The 19,011-nt window shown below is 56.1% G+C and overlaps 4 protein-coding genes across 4 annotated transcripts; all 4 read left to right on the plus strand.

The window, feature by feature from the left end:
* Positions 1-1,356: 1,356 nt before the first annotated feature.
* Positions 1,357-5,392, plus strand: KVR01_004364 (uncharacterized protein). The gene is made up of 4 exons (XM_044787968.1): positions 1,357-1,697; positions 1,794-2,023; positions 2,089-2,355; positions 2,418-5,392. Exons 1-4 carry the CDS (start codon positions 1,546-1,548, stop codon positions 5,180-5,182), a joined length of 3,414 nt encoding a protein of 1,137 aa, XP_044646528.1. The 5' UTR covers positions 1,357-1,545; the 3' UTR covers positions 5,183-5,392.
* A 1,064-nt stretch (positions 5,393-6,456) lies between these two features.
* Positions 6,457-8,248, plus strand: KVR01_004202 (uncharacterized protein; the record flags this gene model as incomplete). Its single annotated transcript, XM_044781489.1, has 5 exons — positions 6,457-6,962; positions 7,072-7,163; positions 7,219-7,439; positions 7,535-7,774; positions 7,949-8,248. 5 exons carry the CDS (start codon positions 6,457-6,459, stop codon positions 8,246-8,248), a joined length of 1,359 nt encoding a protein of 452 aa, XP_044646366.1.
* Positions 8,249-9,245: 997 nt separating this feature from the next.
* KVR01_004249 (uncharacterized protein) lies at positions 9,246-12,148 on the plus strand (the record flags this gene model as incomplete). Its single annotated transcript, XM_044794259.1, has 7 exons — positions 9,246-9,311; positions 9,387-9,433; positions 9,765-10,369; positions 10,448-10,676; positions 10,739-10,912; positions 10,977-11,239; positions 11,292-12,148. The coding sequence occupies 7 exons, from the start codon at positions 9,246-9,248 to the stop codon at positions 12,146-12,148; spliced, it is 2,241 nt and encodes a 746-aa protein (XP_044646413.1).
* A 1,180-nt stretch (positions 12,149-13,328) lies between these two features.
* Positions 13,329-18,924, plus strand: KVR01_004696 (uncharacterized protein). Its single transcript, XM_044786920.1, has 3 exons — positions 13,329-14,244; positions 14,366-15,158; positions 17,377-18,924. The coding sequence occupies exons 1-3, from the start codon at positions 13,683-13,685 to the stop codon at positions 18,026-18,028; spliced, it is 2,007 nt and encodes a 668-aa protein (XP_044646860.1). The 5' UTR covers positions 13,329-13,682; the 3' UTR covers positions 18,029-18,924.
* The last annotated feature ends 87 nt before the right edge of the window (positions 18,925-19,011 follow it).

A 19,011-nucleotide genomic window follows, 5' to 3' on the forward strand; every position in this document is an offset into this window, starting at 1 on the left:
CTATGGATATACGTTTTTCATGTGGATAATCTGCTTTTCATCTCACATTGGTTGTTCAGTTTAATTCGGAGGACGGTGGACAAATAGTCGCTATTCTGGTGCTGGGAACGTATGCTCTGCGTGGCACGGAAACAATAGAGCCTTCGTAATTCTGGGAGATAGTTATTACAGTGTTTATCTAAGGAAGGAGGCAATATGTTCTTGAACGGGATAATGCGACGGGAATAGCACCAGCACCAGAGAAAGAGGGAATCCAGATGAGAAAGACATGGAAAAATTGAACAGAAATCAAGAACAATTAATTATTTCACTACTTACAGTGTGACGAAATCCAATCTCTGGATCCTGGATGGACTGCTTATGCAACCTCTGACGGCGTTGCCGAAAGCGCAACAGGAACCAAAGCCCTGGGACACATGTGACAAACAATGTCAACATGCCAATAATCGCATTAATATCGATCATCATGACAGATGTGTTCGTGTGTGCAAGAGGAAATATAATATAGAAGAATCAAAAGTTACAGTACGGATGGATTCAGTCCAATTTTGCAGGAGCGAAAGGTTTAAATGCACGGCCAGACTTCAGACTTTATACCTAGCAAGCCCCAACGTCAGTCGGAGGCCAGGCACGGCTGATCGCGGTCAGTGCTGTGGTTTAACATGGTTGAGTGCAGCGAGTAGCAGGTTTTGGACAATAGATTCCAACGGTGAGGTGTAATACTCCAAGGTTTGCTTGGAAACAGGCGACAATGGCTGAAGTCGACGTGTGGGAGATGAGTGACCAGATTTCGGACAAAAACACACAATGAGCTAGATGCTGCCGCCGTAAAGGGGCAAATTTCCTGGTGCGAGCCAGTCCGAAGTGTCCCAAGGGCAATTCCCGAAGAGCGGCTCTTAATGTCACCCACTCGCATATGCACTAATGATACCACGCCAATGGCATGGTAGTAAAGGAAAAGGGTAAGGGGAAAAGGATCACGTGACAAGATTTTGGACATCGAGTCAACGGAAAGCTTTGGGGGCTTTGCTGTTACAAGAGATGGAGCATAGTCGTACAAGTGAACAGCTGCCCCCACTGACGCACGCCTTGGAACAAGCGGGGATACGCTTTGCAGCGGAGGCTGAGCAATTGTACGTCGAGTTGCCAAGCACTTGAGGAAGCACACCCCCCAAGGAAATGTCAGCTCCATCGCCCAGATCGTACTAGAGCGATATGCAGGAAGACTTTGGTCAATTGACAGGTACCTAAGTACCTAGGCAAATGCTGTGTAACTCTGGAAGCCTTCCAAGGGTGTCAGCAGTGCGCCTCACTCGCAGTTCCTACACACTCCTGCCGTGCGTTCTGCAACCTCTTCGCTGGGGTAAATATAGACACAGCCTGCAGCCCGTCTGAAACACACAAGCTTTCCTTTGTTTCCTCTTCTTCTGACCTCTTGTCCAAACGAACTCAGCATTGAGACTCCCATCTCTAGTGGCACAGAGACTCAGTCAAATAGAATTCAACGTTTCCGTCGTCAAGCCTGCTTTCTAAAATTCCGTCAAAATGCCACCCTGCAGCGGTTCCATCTCCGTTAGTGCTGTCGACGATATTTGGCATCAGCACGAATCTCAGATCAAAGATCTATATCAGAATCAACGAAAGACACTTAGAGAGGTGAAGCGAATTATGGAGGAGAACGGATTTCCGAGAAAGCCGTAAGATTGCCAATGATACTGTCCTGACTCTGCAGGCGTCAAAGTGCTTCAAAGATTGACCGTACGGCTGACGGATATATCCCAACCAATGACCAGGCTATCAACCTGGCAATCCAAACTCAGGGAAGAGCTCCAACTAAGGAAGAAGGCCAAATCCCACGATTGGCCTCTAATCTATCGGCATATACTCCCACGCCTTGAGCACCCTAGGAAGAAACACCTCAAGAGGAAAACAATCATTCACCTCAACGGCTCTCCAATACCATGGGACAAGGCTTGGAAAGAAATCAGGAGATCGGGTGCCCTAGGACTAGATCTGGAGTCATGTAAGTAAAAACTCTACAACAGAAATAAGCCGACTGCAGCGGTCTGATATGCGAGTTTGTGGCAGCCCCAAGTGCGCTGCCGCCTGAAGTCACAATTCGGAGCCCATCGCCGGAGTCAATTGCTTCGCCACGAACTCCGCCAACAGTTATGCCAAGTGTATCCGTGGTTTCGAAGCGATCCACAGATAAGACATTCGAAGCACCCTTCCAACTGCAAACTTCTGTGGTTCCGCCTTTGCGAGAAAGGAGCCTGACGTACTCCTTCTCGGTCTATCTTCTTCAATGGTGCGCCTCGAGCATCCCTTGGCTAGAGATGTGTCAGTCGGTGCAGCGTAAGTGTGATCGATCACCCCTCTAACATAAATGCATCCTTACATCGCCTTCTCTATTGCAGACATTTTTCATGACGGAAAACAGACAAGACAACTCGAACTCTCATTCTCGTCGGTTTTGAATGAGTTCATGGCCACAAGCGCCACAGCCCACGCTGTCCGGTCCCAGGCCCGTCATGAAATACTGCCCTCCGAAACTCGCTTGGACTTGCTTCGGGATTGTCGATTCATTCCGCCACGACCCTCACCCGATCTCGGATACAGAGTCGCAAAGTCGGGAGGCCAGATTGAGCTCAGCCATTTTCTCTCAACGGCCATTTTCCTGTTATCGAACGATCTCCACGACAACGAGGATGGCGACCAAGGACTTCAGATTTTGTGCTCCATGGTCGACCGCGATCCTATCCTGACATCAACATTGTTACAAAGTCATCTGCCAAGCGCCAGAGCTGCGTGGGAGTCTTTGTTTCGGTTTTCTATGATAAAGAAGCGACGATGTACATTCCGGGCCTTGATCGATATTGGAATCCATAAAAAATGGCTAGACTCCTGGCATTCAGCTAATTATCTCTGCTGTGCCGTCGAGATGGATTGCGACGATATTTTGCGCAGAATCGTCGCCTACTGCTGCGAATCCAATTGCGGTCACTGGTGGCGAGACAGTTTCAGAGCAATCCTGGTCGCATGTAGGCAAGGCAATGTTGCATGCGCGAGCCTGTTGCTTCGTCACTGCAATGTCAATGCCAGAAGGGTACAGTCGCACTTGAGAGCTCAAGAGGATAGGTCAATGTTTCAAGACCTCGTTGCAAACCTGGAGAGAAGCAATGAAGAGCACAGGCTTGCACTGGAGTTGTTTTTGGCCAATGGTGCGGACGTTGACCAGAAAAGTGCCAGATGGAGATTGAGTCGCAGGTGGAAAAGACTGGTCGCCCGACACGAGCTTCTTCACGCGACAAGACCAACTATTCTAGACGAGATTTTCTACATTAACCGCTCAATGTTCGACAAAGCCCGAGCCCACAGCAGAGTACCCGATTTCAGTGTCACCAGAACCGGCCTCCTAGTCGCTCTGGAGGAAGGCTTGCAGAAAACGAGGGAATATCTCTCAGTTCGCCTGCCGGGGTTGCCCTTCGATTCACGATACGTGCAGTCATTACTGGACTTGCTCCTTGCTGAACAATTTGAGATGTCTATATCAGTCGATATGAGGATCCTGCAAGGTCTTTTCGAGCTTGGTGTCGACTTTGAAAGGCCTTCTGTCGCGCTTGATGTCCATGACTTTTGGAGAATTAATGAATGGGACCCAGAATGCCACAACAGTATCATCGACACTCCTCGGCGGATATTAAATTCACGACTTGAATATCTGCATATCGCCTGGCATCAATTCGCTACTGTGAAAGAAAGAACAGCCCTGCTGGATGTCTTCCTTGCCCATGGGGGAGTCATAGGTGAACTCGTTCTAGAAAGTTTTGTTGCACAGCACGGGACCGGCGGATTGGGGTGTCTGACGCCACTTCCGAAAGACTTCGCGAGCAAGGCCGTTCGGGCGTTGGTAAGAGCAGCGAGGTTGAATAAGTTTGAAGACGTCGAGGCCCTGTTCCGAATGGGCGTCGATCCCAACGCATTCGTCATTTCGAAACTCCGGAAGTACAGCATCCAGGCAGTCGCAACTGAGGCCGCCATTCCTAGGTCTTTTTTCGACCTGCCTGACAGTGGCTGCAGCCTTGAGATGACTCAATTGTTGGCCAAACATGGCGCAAGGTTAATCGTCACTCCCGAAGACACAACATCACTCGATTTTGCTTACCATCTGCTTCGGGAGAGCAACACATCTGATCTGTTGGCCAAGATCAAATTCTTTCTCGGCACATTGCCAAGCCACAGGATTCCGGGCCGTCTCCCATCATCTCTGTTAGAAACTTGTCTCGCACAAGGCTGCGGAAGGGCGGAAGAAAACCAACAAGAGAAGAGACTGGAGGTATTCGAATACCTCTTCAGGAAAGGGGCGGAGGTCGTCCCAGGTTCCCCCCTTGCAGCCCTGGTGTCGATGAATGCGCGGAAAGACCTCATTCGAGACGTCTTGTACTCCGGATCTGACTTGAATGCATACTGGGCCAATCATAATGAATGTGAATTCACCCCTCTTCAGATCGCAGCACTCAGAGGAGACGAGGATTTGGTCCGTCTGTTCCTACGGGAAGGCGCCGATGTTAACAGTCCCCCGCGCGGTCGTCATATGCAAGGTTATACAGCGCTGGAAGCCATCTGCGCCTGGCCCCCTGCCACCGAAGAGGAACACCAAAGCAAGATGAGAATATGTCTTCTCTTGATCAACCAAGGCGCATACATCAACCCCAAATACCCTCGAAAACAGATCACGATTTTTGGGATGGCAGCGAGGAGCGGGGATCTAGAGTTGGCTGCTCTTTTGCTCCGCGAGGGCGCCGATCTCAACGCAACAACGGCAGATGGGACAGCTTTAGATGTCGCTGCCGATGCGGGGCGGCTGGACATGGTCAAGTTCCTCCTCAACACCAATGCTTTAAGCTGCGTTCGTGGTCTAAGTGGATATGACGGCGCCATTTTCAAGGCTGAAAAATGGAGCCATTTAGCCGTAGCAGATCTGATTCGCGAACATGCCGCAAAAGTCGCGGCGGGGTTCGTGTTCAACCCTGAGCTTTTGAAGCCACAAGAGGTATGCCGTGTTTATGGATTCGGTTTAGACGACGAACCGTTATGTGACGCGTCCTCTTCGGATGACGATAATGACGATGATAATATCGCGGTGGGCCTGCTGACGGGACCGGCGGATTTGTACAAATAGGATAGACTACATGGAGCAGGCGCCGGTTGTACATGGCGGTTAAACCTTTGCCAGGTGGTTTCGTTTTTAATCCCCATACATATAAAATGTATGTGGTGCCTTCATACAGTGGTAAACGCTCAAGACCTAGCGTTTCAAGAAATACAGTTCCAATAACAGTGGAACTCCCGTTGCCTCATGACTGGGTCGTGGGACGCCGAACTGTATGAGACAGTTGCCGAGGTGCGCGATACAGCGAAGGACATAATCTGTCACAAGGATAGGGTTTCCGGGCTTTGGAACGGGGAGACCGCATTCTCTCACGCTCTTAAGAAACATGATATTCACACACTGCTGTTCGCTGGCGTGAACACCAACCAGTGCGTGCACGGCACCTTGCTTGATGCTTATTACCGAGGATACGATTGTATCTTGGTCGAGGACTGCTGTGCAACAAAGACGCCTGGAGGCCAGGAGCTTCCAGTGGTAGATGTATCAGCAAGTTGGACCACTGATTCGATGGATTCCCAAAAGCAAGATCCGAGGAATTTGTGCCTTAGTGAAGGAAGAATTTATACTGACAAGGAGGTAGAGAGCATTTGGTTTCGTAGTGGACAGCAAGTCACTTCAATTTTTGTGCTAGAGGTCCCTGAAAGGGCAGGACATGCCTTTGGTAGGTTAAGATGGGCCACGGCCTGGATCTGAGGTTGCAACAGAAAAATATCCTTCAAGACCATGCGACACAATGGGTTCATAAATAAGCTTATTGATTACATGACTGCGCAAACGTTAAAATCGTGTTTTGCTATTGCTTCAGAAAATTCAACCTTGATTTCAATACCGATGGACTGAAAACATGTGCATATTCTTTATGCCCAAGCTCGTTCACAGCCCTAGGATTTCTGTCACATTATAAAGCACGTGAAGCCCTGCACTGCCAATCTGCACACAAGCGTCCAGCCCTCAAGGATTGCTCGGGTGGTTTTAATGAAAGTGTTGTACGTACCTAGGTAGTATGTAACTACCCGTTTACCAGACCTCTCCTAGAGCTTTTCGGCGGTCAAGCAGCTGCGTGTCTAAATTTGAGGCATGTGGACAAAGAGATCTTTCTGTTTGCTACCTACAGGCTCCAATGCTGGAAATGCAAACAGTCGCCAACCAAAGCCCGGCGCACTACATACAAAACATACTTGCCCACCCACCTCTCAGCTTTGCCCACAACCTTCCCTCCACCCTATCTGCCGAGAAACCACCGAAGACTCTCAACACAATCACGGCCTCATCAAGTCATCAAGATGACCAGGGTTGAGTACCGTTGCTCGATCAAAAAGGGCGATGGCCATAAACCTCGGGATGCGATCGCCGTCGACCGCATCCTTCCTGACTCAAAGGTGCCACAGGGTCTTGAGATCTATTTCTGCCGAACCATCCGCGTTCCCGACAGCGGCGAAGTTCAAAACCTCCCTCCCGGCCTTGGCTTCTTCAAACTCTACAAGGTCCAGGACTACGCCTCCTCCCTGCCCCAAGACATGGTTGACAAGGGAGGACTCTTCTTCCCGATGCACCAGAAGGAAGCCTTGTGGATCAAGTTCAAGGCCAATGCTCCTTTCATGATCAAGATCTACTGTGGAGGCGTGAACGTGGTCTCCGGCGAGCACAGCGATGAGGATGCCGAGACGAAGGAGCGTCGCTTGAACCTGGCCAAAGGCGGCAAGTCCATTCAGGACTATGTTGTCGTGCCAAAGCAGCCTTGGATCGATGGTGTTGCCGTCAAACCCTCGGTTGTCCGTCAATTTGTTGCGTAAGTTGCTTCATCAGAAACTTATTCCCCCATGAATTGGCTGTCTTTCGACAATACTCTTAGACAGCCGGTGACTCTGGTCGATTTGTTCGATGGCTGATCCCTACAGCATGCCCATCGGCCACGGTTATACAGTTGAGGCACAGCTTACGGGCAAAGAGATTGTTGGAGGATTGCAGTTTGAGATCACGCCCGCTCTGTGTAAGTCATATTTTGTACATACCTATGCCACTTGGTACTTGCTTACTGTTCGTAGGTGACCCCGAAGATCGCGAGTCTACGGAAATCCTTGACATTTTCGTCAGAACTCTGACAAACAAGATCATTAATCTGAAATGCTCTCCAGATGACGATATCAGCAGCATCATGGACCAGATCTATAACGAGGAAGGCATTCTACCTGACCAACAGCGGCTGATTTTCAGCGGAAAACAGCTAGAGCCTGACCAAACTCCGCGCGACTACAAAATGAAGACGGTAATTGGGCCTTCTTAGCCACAATAACTTTCTTTTCATACACCACGTCAATTAATTCCCTTATTTGCACATAATGCTGACCACGCCAACTTTAGGAAAGCACTTTGCACCTGGTACTGCGTTTCCGAGGTGGCGGTCCCCTCCCGGCAAAGCGCGAAGGGATGGGAATAGCTGCCGGAGGAATGATCAAGCAGGACATTCGAAGGGACACTTACGACCCCAAGAAGTGGATGGGAGGATTGACCCTCACCATTCCTGTCCAGATCCTCGACAACCAGACGTTTCGTGAGGTCACTGGCCTTGAGCCGCCCCCTTGTCCGATCGACGCAGAAACTGTAAGACTATTTCCCATGCTCCTGGCTATGCTTTTCCTTTGCTCTGGGTGGGCTACCAGACGTTTCCAAAGAAAAGTCTCTTTGGGTGTCTTGGGCCTAGGTTCTGGGATGGGATCGAGCTATAGCCTCCTGCCCCCTTCACTTGTGACAAACTTCTGACTCGAGCCTTTGCAGTACGCCTCGATCGGCATCGCGTACTTCGATTTGTACGAGGAAAGCCCGACAGACGTCTCAGGTGCCGAGGCCTTCAGCACCCTGCGCAGCATCAACGAGATCGACATGGCCCGCGGCCACACAAAGGCCCCCGAGGCTGCGGTCCACCCTCGGGTAGTCAAGCTCGCCGACGATGGCAACGGCCATGTTTACGAGGTCAAAGATCCTGATGGGCTGCTGGACCCTCGTGGCGCACGCCGTGAGTTCCGCACCCTGGCTGACCTGGAGGCAGAGATGAGGGGCTTGAACCTGGGCGGTTAGGTGGCTGAGGAACACGCGTTGCGGGGATGAGGACTTTGTTTTGTTGGCAGCATCTGGCTGTGCTTGCACATGTGCGGGTTGACGGACGGGCGAATTCAGGGGACTTCGCATGCATCATCATCTCCAGCTGAGATATCTAGGTATGGATGCATCTGCGTTGCTACTCGCACGCACATTTAACAACTCGTCCCATGTGTTGTCTTTGAGCGGGGAGATATCCCAAGAGACGGGAAGGTTGTTGCCTTCATCATGCACTTCCATATCCTGTCCGTTGCGTGTCGTTGGCTACCGTAACCATGGCCCTTGGGGTGAACCAGCCTGGTTGCATGCACGTACAACACACCTACTTCAGATTGTGGCCATCAAGTTCGAAATGCAAAGCCCGCCCGTGTTCTTCATTGATACACGCGGTATAGGCTTGAATCTGCTAGGATGTTTCCAACCAGGGTACTATTAGATTGTAGGTCTGGGGATTTTTTGGTTTTCTTCTCTCAACCTCTCCCCAAGTGTCCTCTATGGAATAGAAACGCGGGTTCAACACAGCAACCGGTTCTTGACTGGAGCGTCCTCGCTCGGGCCCCTTCATTGTGAGATCTATGCCCAGGTGGATGCCAGTTCACAGAGCTTGGCGTGTAAGTCCAGCTTATATAAGCGCTATCCTGGTCCCTGGGATTGCAACAGTCTTCCGTCTTCTTGCCCATAAACTGGGACATTCCGTTTGGGAACAGGCGGGGCCGGACCTCGCTCGAATCACTCCAACGGAGCAACGCCTTTCATCCGACTCCGCTCCACGTAGGCAGAGGATCCAGGAGAACTGGCCGCTTTGACGGCGACTCCGTCGGATCCGAACAAGTTTGTAAACGATTTTCACGCCATCAATCGTATCGCTTCCAAATTCCTCGATTACTTTCAATAAGGTTGCTAGTGTTGGTGATCCGTTCCGGTCCTCCGTTCCCGCCAGCACCGAGGCACATGCAGGCCTCACTTACACGATAAGATGGACCACGACCAACAGGTCAAGGCCAATAACAAAGGCCCGAAGGCATGCGCCACCTGTGCCAAAGTAGGTCAAGCGTCCGTAATCATATACCTTTGCAGGTGCAGCCGGGGCTGACCACTCGCTTGTTCGGCCACATAGGCCAAGTCTCGTTGTATTCCCGGTCCGAGGGATGGTGTTTGCGAGAGGTAAGTTTCCAGATAGACTACCGGAGCGATGCGGACCTTATATCTGCATACGGTTGGGGCCGTCCGGGGCCGGGGGGACGAGCACAGTACGGAGTCGAAGTGCTCCGCGGGCACTTCTCTCTTCTCCGCCGGAGATGATTCCTTCGTGACAAATAGTGCTAGTCGATGAGCCCACTCCACCGGGCCCTGGGCCCCAGCACTCGTATCACAATGTCCCGAGGTCTCCTCCATACAAGCATCATGCTGTCGAGGTGATACCTGGTCACTGAACATCATGATCTTAGCAGACCAAGATCGCACAAAATAATGACTGACAAGCAGTCCAACACAGATGCGACCGGCTAAACAAGCCCTGCTCAGCACAAACCCCAGCGCCGCCGCGGAAGAGGAAGGCCCCCAAGCCCACGCGCGTCGCAGAGCTAGAGAAGAGGCTCGAGGACCTCAGCGCCCGCGTCGAGTCACGGCAGCAGGCCCAGGCCCAGGCCCAGGGCCGGACCCCGACGCCCTCGGAGGGCGAGTCCCCGGCCGAGAACAGCTCCAACCTCTCGCGGGCCGCCAAGCGGGCGAAGAGGTCGCCGTGGGAGGTGGGCCCGCCGCAGCCGGCGTTCGGCTACATCTTTGGCGGCGAGGAGAGCGGCGCCGCGAGCCCGACGCACGATGAGGACGGGCGTGGTGCTTCTGCCTCTGCCTCTGCCTCTGCCTCTGCTGCTGCCAGCCGGCACCGGCCATCGCACAGCCCCGTGCTCTCGCACAAGACGCCCGGTGTTGCCACGCCGGCGCTGCGGGATGATGGGGACAAGGCCTCCCGGGGCTCGCCCACGTACCTTGGCCGGCATGACTGGAGCAGGAGCCTTGCGCAGGGTGGTTCTCAGTCTGGGCCGGAGTGGCCCAGGGGCGAGGAGGCTGAGAAGCGGTTGGCTGAGTACCGCGAGCACAGTGAGTATCAACTCTGCGTCCTTGTTTCTTTCTCCCCTGCCCCGCCTGTTTTGGAGTATTATCCTGACCTTTCCGCAGTGGAGCCCATATTCCCATTCATCGTCATACCAAGACATATGAACTCGGAGCAGTTGCGGAGAGAGAGGCCGTACCTGTGGAAGGCTGTCATGATGCAGACTCTCTGCCTGGACGCGGGCCGCCAGATCCCGCTTGGCAACGAGCTGCTCAACGACATTGTCACGGCGTGTTTCGTCCAGCCAAAGAAGAGCTTTGATCTCTTACAGGCCTTGGAGATCCTTGTCGCTTGGTAAGTCTCCCTCTTCAAGAGGCCAGACGGGGCGTTCTGAAGCTGACGGTTGGGGACTTCAGGTGGCATGTGAAGCTACAGAGCTTCCAGATAACCAATTTGTTATACCTCATGCGCTCCATGTGCGTGTCGCTCGGTTTCTCGGAGTCCCAGGAGGCCATGAACAACCAGGAGCACGATTCCACAAGCCTGGAGCAGAAGCGGGCTTTCACGGGTGTATACTATCTGGTGACAATGTCTGTCCCTTCCCGGGGGGTCCCCGTGGAGAGCACACCAGCTGAGCTGAATGGTATGCTGCAGGATATTCACCACGAACAAGAAGCCGGACGCCTTCATGAACACGACCTACCTGGAGTCATGTTGCCGGGTCATCGAAGAGAAGATGGAGTACCCGACGGACGAGTTCATCGTATACCTCACGCGGACCCAGCAGCTCTCCCAGTCCATCTCCATGACGCTGGCGTTCCGCAACGCGAGCCTGCCCCTGTCCATGATCATCAAGAGCTTCCAGGAGCAGATCGCACAGCTGCGGGCCTCGATACCCGAGAGCGTGAAGAAACACGGTTGGTCCCAGCAACCACCCCCATACGGAGCCACAGCTGACCCCACAAGCAGCCGCCATCAAGACCCAGCTCCACATAGCCGAGATCCTGCTGTACGAGGTGGGGATCCACGACGACCTCTCGGCGTCCCTGCCCGTGACGGAGCGCCTCGAGCTGCTGTGGGAGTGCCTCAAGGCGACGCGGTCGATGCTCGAGGCGCGCTTCGAGGTGCCGATGGTGGAGCGGCCGCGGCAGACGTGCCTGTCGTCGTTCGACTACACGTACGCCATGCTCACGTCGCTGAGGCTGTCGACGCTCGCGCTGCCGGGCTGGGACCTGGCGGTCGTGCGGCGCCAGCTCGACGCGGACAAGTTCCTCGCCGTGCAGATCGCCGAGGTCAAGTGGATGCTGGAGAGGCGCAGCGGCGGGGCGTGGCGGGCGCCAGAGGAGGAGGACGTGCTCGTGCCCGGCAGGGCCCCCGGCCGCGACGCGCTGGACCCGCTCGAGACGCTGTACACGCGGCTGCTGCAGCTGCGCATCCCGCTGCGGGCGGAGCTCCTCGCCGCGGTGGAGCGCGAGAACAACAACAGGGGCGAGTCCTCCTCCGGCGGCGGGGGCCGTGAGGTGCTGCTGGGGCAGGCGGGCGTGGGGGCGCCCGGCGTGGCCGCCGCCGACAACAACAACAACGCCCTCGCGGGTGAGGAGCAGCTCGGCGCCGCCGTCGAGGCGGCCATGCTGGACTTCACGCAGGACCCCGAGGGCCCGTTCTGGCAGGACATGTACCGGGTCAACGAGTGGGAGACCAACTTCTCGTCGCTGTTCGGGTGGGGCGTGGACGACCAGAGCGTGCCCGTGTATGCGGCGCCCGGCCAGAGGTTCGAGATTGCGGAGGCTGTTGGGAGCCAGATACCGCTTGCGCCGAGGCCGTGATGAGGATGCCTGCATGTGGTCTTGTCGGCGGGAATGTCCAGGGGAGAGTAGTCAACATCAACTCGAGGAATCTAGCTCCGCTGTCACTTGGACCATACCCGTTCCGAGCCGACCCAAGAGAGATGATAGACATCTTTCAGGGCGCAAAGCAAGGCGATGTTACTCCTGGCGAGTGAGTGGGTCCTCGGTAAGCAAGGCTGTGATTCCATTTCTTTTCTGAGTCCTGCTGACTTCTGAGTTCTGAGCTAGACTGCCTCATCTTCCAAAGTGTTTAACTATTTAAGTAGACAGCCCTGGAGACCATGGCAGACTCATGCTGCGATATGTGAAAATGACCCATCGTCGTTTGTAGCCGGTCAATCTTCCGCTACGGCTCTGGTCTATTCCCGGTCAGGAATCAAGGCAAGAGATACAATGGGGAGACTCAGGTTACCGCAGCACTCCCTATGGGGATTCTGAAAACCGTCACTAGACTCAACCCTGCTGTGTCGAATAGGGCTTGTATACTGCTTTGATTTCAAGTCTGCTTGCCTTGATATTCTGGTCTTTTGATAGCATTCCTTTGTGCAAGCAGTCACTGGACGTGTGTCACTCAACACATGAAAATTGCCACAGTAATTTTCCTTCGAGACACTCTCTCCAAGAAGAACCTTCCTCCTTCTATGACGACCTACTCTAAGCTCCCCGGAATACCTTTTCCTCAAACGCAGAAGAGTTAACCCGAGAGGCCAGGAGTTATGTGAAGTGAGTAGAAACAGAATATCCTCTCACAATCCTCCACCCTGGATTCTATCAGATAGATGAGGGAAGAGATCTATTTCAGCCAGCTCTACTTGGACCAGACCTATTGCTTCGATGTGTCTCAACGCAGGAAAACGGTCCGCAGCAATTCTCTAGGGGCCGTTGCGGTAGTATTAGGGACCAACCGAAGGGCTACCAAAAGCATGGCTCTGATGGCCATGCCCGGTGCCGATCACCCGCCTGCCGAGAGTGCCATCCCGTTGCCGTCCGTCTTGGGGGTCTACCGTGTACCTCCGTACCGGCAGACCGGGGCCACGGTAGCGGTGGTTCGCTGCTGTGCTGGCGGGTGGACCTTTTTACTCGAGCTGCAGACCGCCAAAACTTTAATTGAACCGCGTCTCGAGCTGCCGGGGATGTTGGGCGTGTCACGGAAATTCTTCAACAACCGATTCTGCTTGATATAAAAATCAACCACACTTTTTGCAGAAGCAAGGCTGCTACGTTCACGTAACACCGCAGCCTACCGTTTTTGTCTGTAACGGTACTCCGTATTGTCACATCAAGGAGGGATTACATAATCCTGGACGACAGCACAGAGAGACCAGCAAAGCTCACATGCCTGCCGGGTCAACCACACACGATAAGCTCCTCGCAACCCTCACGTCGACGTCACGGTCCATTGTTCCTCATTTAATAAGCTGTGACGTGCCATCACACCCACCCGCCGAGATGCCCTGTTGATAGGCAGCACCAGCACGACCCGAAAGATGCTGCGAGCCTGCACGGATCGGCCATGGCAAATGAAGCGCAGCTCGGCGCCCTCGACCGCTCGAACTCCAGCTCCAGCTCCAGCCTCCTATCCGCCGCCGGCGTCGACCCCTTGACAGCGTCTGCGGCCTTCGCATCCAACACCCTGCCCGACGGCCCCAAGCGGCCGGGGTCGAAGCACTCACGCACCAGCTCCAACGTCTCGAAGCGACGCAGCACCCGCTCCAATGCCACGCCCACAGACTTCCTCTCGGACAAGGCGACAGCCCAGCTGGTCCGCCGCGTCCTCTGCCCCCAGCAGGCTTCCGACCGGGGCCGGGCGACCCCAGCTCCGATCCATGACCTCCTGCCGCCCCTGACGAGCCGCAACGACGTCGACCTACAGCTGTATGCCATCATTGCCATCATTCTACGCGACTTTGTGCAGGCGTGGTACAACAAGATCACCCCGGACGAGACATTTGTCGCCGAGATTGTTCACATCATCGCACACGTCACGCGGGCCCTGGAACAGAGGCTGAGGAAGATCGACGTTGAGAGCCTGCTGCTGGACGAGCTCCCGGATCTGTTGGACAGACACATTCAGGGTCAGCCCCCCCCCCCCCTCTACTCTCCCCCTCTTGCAGCACTGCCTTCTCCGCCCATGAGGGATGATTTGGCACGCGGGAAAGAGAGTAGCAGCTGATGGTGGCCTTGCGCCTATTATAGCTTATCGGGCATCCCGCGCTCCAATCGTACAGTTCCCGGTCCAGGCCGACCCGCGGGCCATCTACCATGCGCTGTGCCCCCTGCCCCAGCTATCTCCAATCCCCGACGCCGACAACCCCAGCACCGTTTCCGAACAGGCCGAGAACGAGGTGGCGTACCGACAGCTGCTCGTCCAGGGCGTGCTGGCCGTCCTCCTGCCCACCGAGGACCTGGAGAATGAGTGTCTGACGTCCCTGGTTGGCGAGATCCTGTCCGAGATGATCATTGGCGGCGTCGTCGCCAAAAAGGTGTCAGAGCCATGGATGATCTGGACAGGCCTGACCATCCTGTCAGATGTCCTCGAGCGGAAACAGAAGGACGCCCGCAGATCGCGCATGACGAGCGGGAGGAGCCCCGGCGGGCAGGGCGCCAGGCGTCTCTCCATCCCGGGCCTGTTCTGGTCCCTCGTGCACTACGTGTTCGCGTTCACCACCTTGGTCAGAGTCCTCGTCATGACGCTGGCCACCAGCCGAAACCTGCCCTCCAGACGCCGCGTCTGGCCGCTGAGCACGAACGAGTCGGGCCGTTACGGTGGCGGGTCAGCAAGGACGAAACCGGGGGCGCAGTCCCCTGCCGAATTATCTTCAGGAGCCGCCGAAACGCCGGTCTTGGCCTTCAGCATATGGACCACCATCTCGAACTGGTTGGAGATGGACAGGCGCATGCCCTGGCTGTGCGGCAATCTATCCATGGTGCAGTGGCTTGCCATCGCCGGGCCTGGGCGCGTGGCTGGCTTTGATGGGGTCGTTGACAGGTAGGAAAGCCATTTTCATGTTTCTTGTCAGACGAGTAGAGCACAGAGCACAGAGCACACACCCTACTCTCATCTCATCCCCACGCTCCGGTCGTTACACCGCATGCGGGACTGGTCACTTGACCATGCATCCTCCCACTCATCTGGAAAAGTCAATGCTGCGGTCGCAAGTGCGATGGTGGGTAGTGCCCACCCTCCTCGTGTGGTGCGGTGCGGGCTCCAAGTGGGCTCCTTAGCACCTACCATGGGCCATGGGTCGGGCTGAGGGCGGGCATCTGGGTGAGCACTATGCCAGGAAGCTTTGTGCGGCGCTGAGAGGGCTGGAGGGGTGGATGTGTGGAGGTGGAGGTGGAAGTGGAGGTGGTGTGTGGACCTTGGTTTGGCTTCGGCGGCCAATGTGCATGCAATGCAGGCTGGGGACGGCGAAAGGAATAGGCGAGAGGAATAGGCGACTACGGAGTATGCCCCGTGCAGCCCGAGTCATCAGGGCCTGCCGTGGAACACGCCCCGGCGATGGGCTGCGGCCAAATCGGCAGCCACAAAAGCCCCGACAGAAGCTGGCGCAAGACGGGGTTCATGCAGCCGTTCTCCAGATGGCTGGCATGGCTGGCATGGCTGGCATGGCTGGCATGGCTGGAATATGGCTGGCATGGCTCTGCCCTGGCTGGCCAATTGCGGCATGTGGCCGCCATGCACGCTTCCGATTGAGCGATAGGCCCTCGGCAGGCCAGGCAGGCCAGGCAGGCCAGGCAGGCCTCTGCCCGGCCGGCCACCAGCGAGCTGCGGTTACGCGCCCGTCATCAAAGCTGCCAAGCCCAGGGCTCACCTGCAAGGGTGCGGCCGGCTGATCAACCACCTTTACCTTCCTTCCAACACACGCTTGGGAAAAGATGGGATGATGGGATGGATGCGAGCCGCTCCACTAGCCTGCCGGCCGCCCTGCGCGGTTACATTTTGGCTTCCCTCCTGGGCTCGTTCATTCTTCACCTGGCCCTGCTGGCCCTGCCAGACGAGACTCAAACTTCCGGGAGTTGGACCCGACCATTCCCAATGGGTACGACGGGATCCATCCAGACCCACGACAGCCCTCGACAGCCCTCGACAGTGCCGAGACAAAACCCGCGCACGTTGCGTTGACTTCCTGGACTCTGCAGTCAGTCTTGCACCCGCGAGGCGTGAGGTGCTGCTGCCCATCCTGCCATCCACCTGTCGCTGTCGCGGAACTCGCCCTTCCAACAGACACTCGGTCTGGACACCGCCGTCATTATAGCCAGGGACCTCGATACTCGCCCAACGGCAGGCTGCTGCAGGGCGCATGGCTGCCCAATGGCGGAGGTCTTGTTGTGCGCTGGAGGCCCTGCTGCTGCTGCTGCTGCTGCTGCTGCTGCTGCTGCTGCTGCTGCTGCTGGCCCTGCGTCAGTCCTGTCCTGCCCACCAGCCCCCCACTGTCAGGGCGAATTTCGTCCGGTGTCTGTTACCTTGGACCGCCGTTCGGAATGCCGCATCGGCTTGCGGGATGCCAGAGACAGGGCGGTCTTGGGCTGGGCTGGGCTGGGCTGGGCTGGCGGGCTGGCGGGGGGGACACACACACACACACACGCACACACCCACCATTGGGGAACACTTTGGGGCGGCCAGGGCCCCCGGCAAGCTGTCCATCGGCTTGGCCCTATTCGACCCTGATCACCGAGCCGTGTCCTGCACACCATCTCGGACCCGTCCCCGCACGGCATCACAGGCACTCGATGCTGCTCGCCCTGCTGCTCGCCTGCTGCTTCTACAAACCGGTCAATCCTGTCCGATGATGGGGCGACCGCCCTGCCCTGTCTACGCAGCCCCTCGTCCCCCCCGAAACACATGTCTTGTGCCGCACTTTGCGCTGCGGCGATGCTGCTGCTGCTGCTGCTGCGAGGGCCTCATACTAGCACGCCCTGCTTCCCGAACGGTAGCATTCTCGTCGCGGCCCAGCAGCTGTGGTTATGAGATCGCAGTTTCCTGCCGTCGGCCCCTGTCCTTTTTTTCCTATTTCATTTTCCTACTTTCCCTGCCCGTGCTGAACTCCCCTGGCTGGCAGCTGGCCCGTCCAGCGATCCCGACCTGCATCTTGATGCCGCCCCAGTATTCAGCCGGTTGAAATCGCAGCACCTGTTTTCCCTGTCGTGTGCTACCCTTTTCAATCTTGCTAACCGTGCGGCGCCCGCGCCAACCCGCGAAACAGGTTCCTCTCCGATTCGATCCGGCAGCACGTCCTCGACCCGGCACTCGTACCCACGGCCCTGCGCAACCTGCGCGGCGCCCTGTTCCCCAACAACGCCATGGGCACACCAACGCTCTTCCCGCCCGCGTCGGACCAGGAGCTGCTCGCGCTGCGGCGCAGGTGTGCTAGCGCGCTGTGGGGCCTCGCCCCCAAGCCGGTTGGCAGGTTGTTGTTTGGCGGCAGCGCCGCGGCGTGGTTGGCGCGATGGCTCGACAGGGCCGCCGGTGACGATGAGCTGCCGCTGTCGCGGTCCGGTCCGGCCCCCAACGCCGGCACCAACACCGACATTGGCACCAACACCTGGGCCGCTGACCCTGGCGCCCACCCCGACCACCCTGCTGCTGCTGCCTCGCCTGCTGCTAATGAACAGAACCAACGGGCACATATAAACGGCGGCGGCGGCGGCGGCCCAGAGCTGGACCCCCAGCAGCTCCCCCGGGACGCAGACGCGCGCATCATTTCCGAAATCGAGGCTGGGATCCTGGACGTCTTCAGCGATCCCTACTGCAACAAGCACCTCATGTACGGCGCCCTGGAGCTGGTCCTGGTCAGGCTGGTGCCGGAACTGGCCGAGAAGGGTGTTGTGGAGCTGTGGGAGGAGAGGTTGAGTTGAAGAAAGTAGTCAATCTCCTTGTGCCCCCCTGCCATGGTCGCGCCACAACCACCCACCCATCCCCTGAACCCCCCGGGAAAATTCCTTTTTTTTTTCTCCTTCTTTCTTCTTGATTCTTCCTTGCTTTCCTCTACTGGCCCAATCTAGATCGCGTCTTTCGGGTTAGAGCAGGGCCTGGGGTTGCTCTGATATAGGGCGGGATGGAGCGGGCAGAGCAGGCAAAGCAAGTAGGCGTGTTGCGTGCAATAAGCCACGGCCGCCCGCGGGTTTTGTCCTCTGGGACCCCACCGCTACCCTCCCTCCCTCCATCTCGAATGTATGTAGATATGCATTGTCCTTTGAGTTAATACCCTTTTCTGAGGCGCGCGTGTGGGGGTGTGTGTGTGTGTGTGTGTGTGTGGTAGTATGGTCAGTCTATTGCGTGTGGGTTATATGCACGTCGCCAAACGCAACAACCAGCCAGAAACCAGCCTCTTTCCTAGCTCGCGGCACATGGATTGATTAAAAACCTGACTGGTCATCCACATTTGACGGCTTTTTGCTGCACCACCTGACCTGACAGACCGTCGCCTCGAACCGACCGTTGTGCCTGCCTGTCTGCCTGCCTGCCTTCGTTGTTCTGCCAAAGCTGCCTTGGTGATATCCCAGCATCGGCCGGACCCAGAGAACGTCATGTTCTGGTTCTTGGTTCTCCTCCCCGCCTTCTAGTTAGTGGCCCCATCTACCGGAGCGGTCTGGTCTGTTTTAGAAGCAGCATCCCGTCCGTCGCGCCCAACCCGGCCCAGTTCCAGCCCAGCCCAGCCCGCCAGACGCGCCAGACACGCCACGAACCATACTACTGCCCTGCCCTGCGTACCGTACCCGAGGCGGGCGGCGATGATCGAGGGCCGCTAGTGAAGAGGGACGTTTTTTTTTTTTTGGTTATGCGGGCCGGCCGGCGGCTACCTGCAGCAAGCAGAGACACAATAGAACAATAGAATTTC

Source organism: Diaporthe batatas, assembly GCF_019321695.1.
Source record: "Diaporthe batatas strain CRI 302-4 chromosome Unknown Contig00004, whole genome shotgun sequence".
Classification (NCBI taxonomy): Eukaryota; Fungi; Ascomycota; class Sordariomycetes; order Diaporthales; family Diaporthaceae; genus Diaporthe; species Diaporthe batatas.

Bases quoted from the DNA above. Each gene is read 5' to 3' on its own strand.
- KVR01_004364 (XM_044787968.1), top strand. From the start codon at position 1,546: ATGCCACCCTGCAGCGGTTCCATCTCCGTTAGTGCTGTCGACGATATT. The intron at 2,024-2,088 runs GTAAGTAAAAAC...AGTTTGTGGCAG, and splicing joins AGGACTAGATCTGGAGTCAT to CCCCAAGTGCGCTGCCGCCT. The intron at 2,356-2,417 runs GTAAGTGTGATC...TCTCTATTGCAG, and splicing joins GATGTGTCAGTCGGTGCAGC to ACATTTTTCATGACGGAAAA.
- KVR01_004696 (XM_044786920.1), top strand. From the start codon at position 13,683: ATGGCAAATGAAGCGCAGCTCGGCGCCCTCGACCGCTCGAACTCCAGC. The intron at 14,245-14,365 runs GTCAGCCCCCCC...CGCCTATTATAG, and splicing joins GTTGGACAGACACATTCAGG to CTTATCGGGCATCCCGCGCT. The intron at 15,159-17,376 runs GTAGGAAAGCCA...CCCGCGAAACAG, and splicing joins TTTGATGGGGTCGTTGACAG to GTTCCTCTCCGATTCGATCC.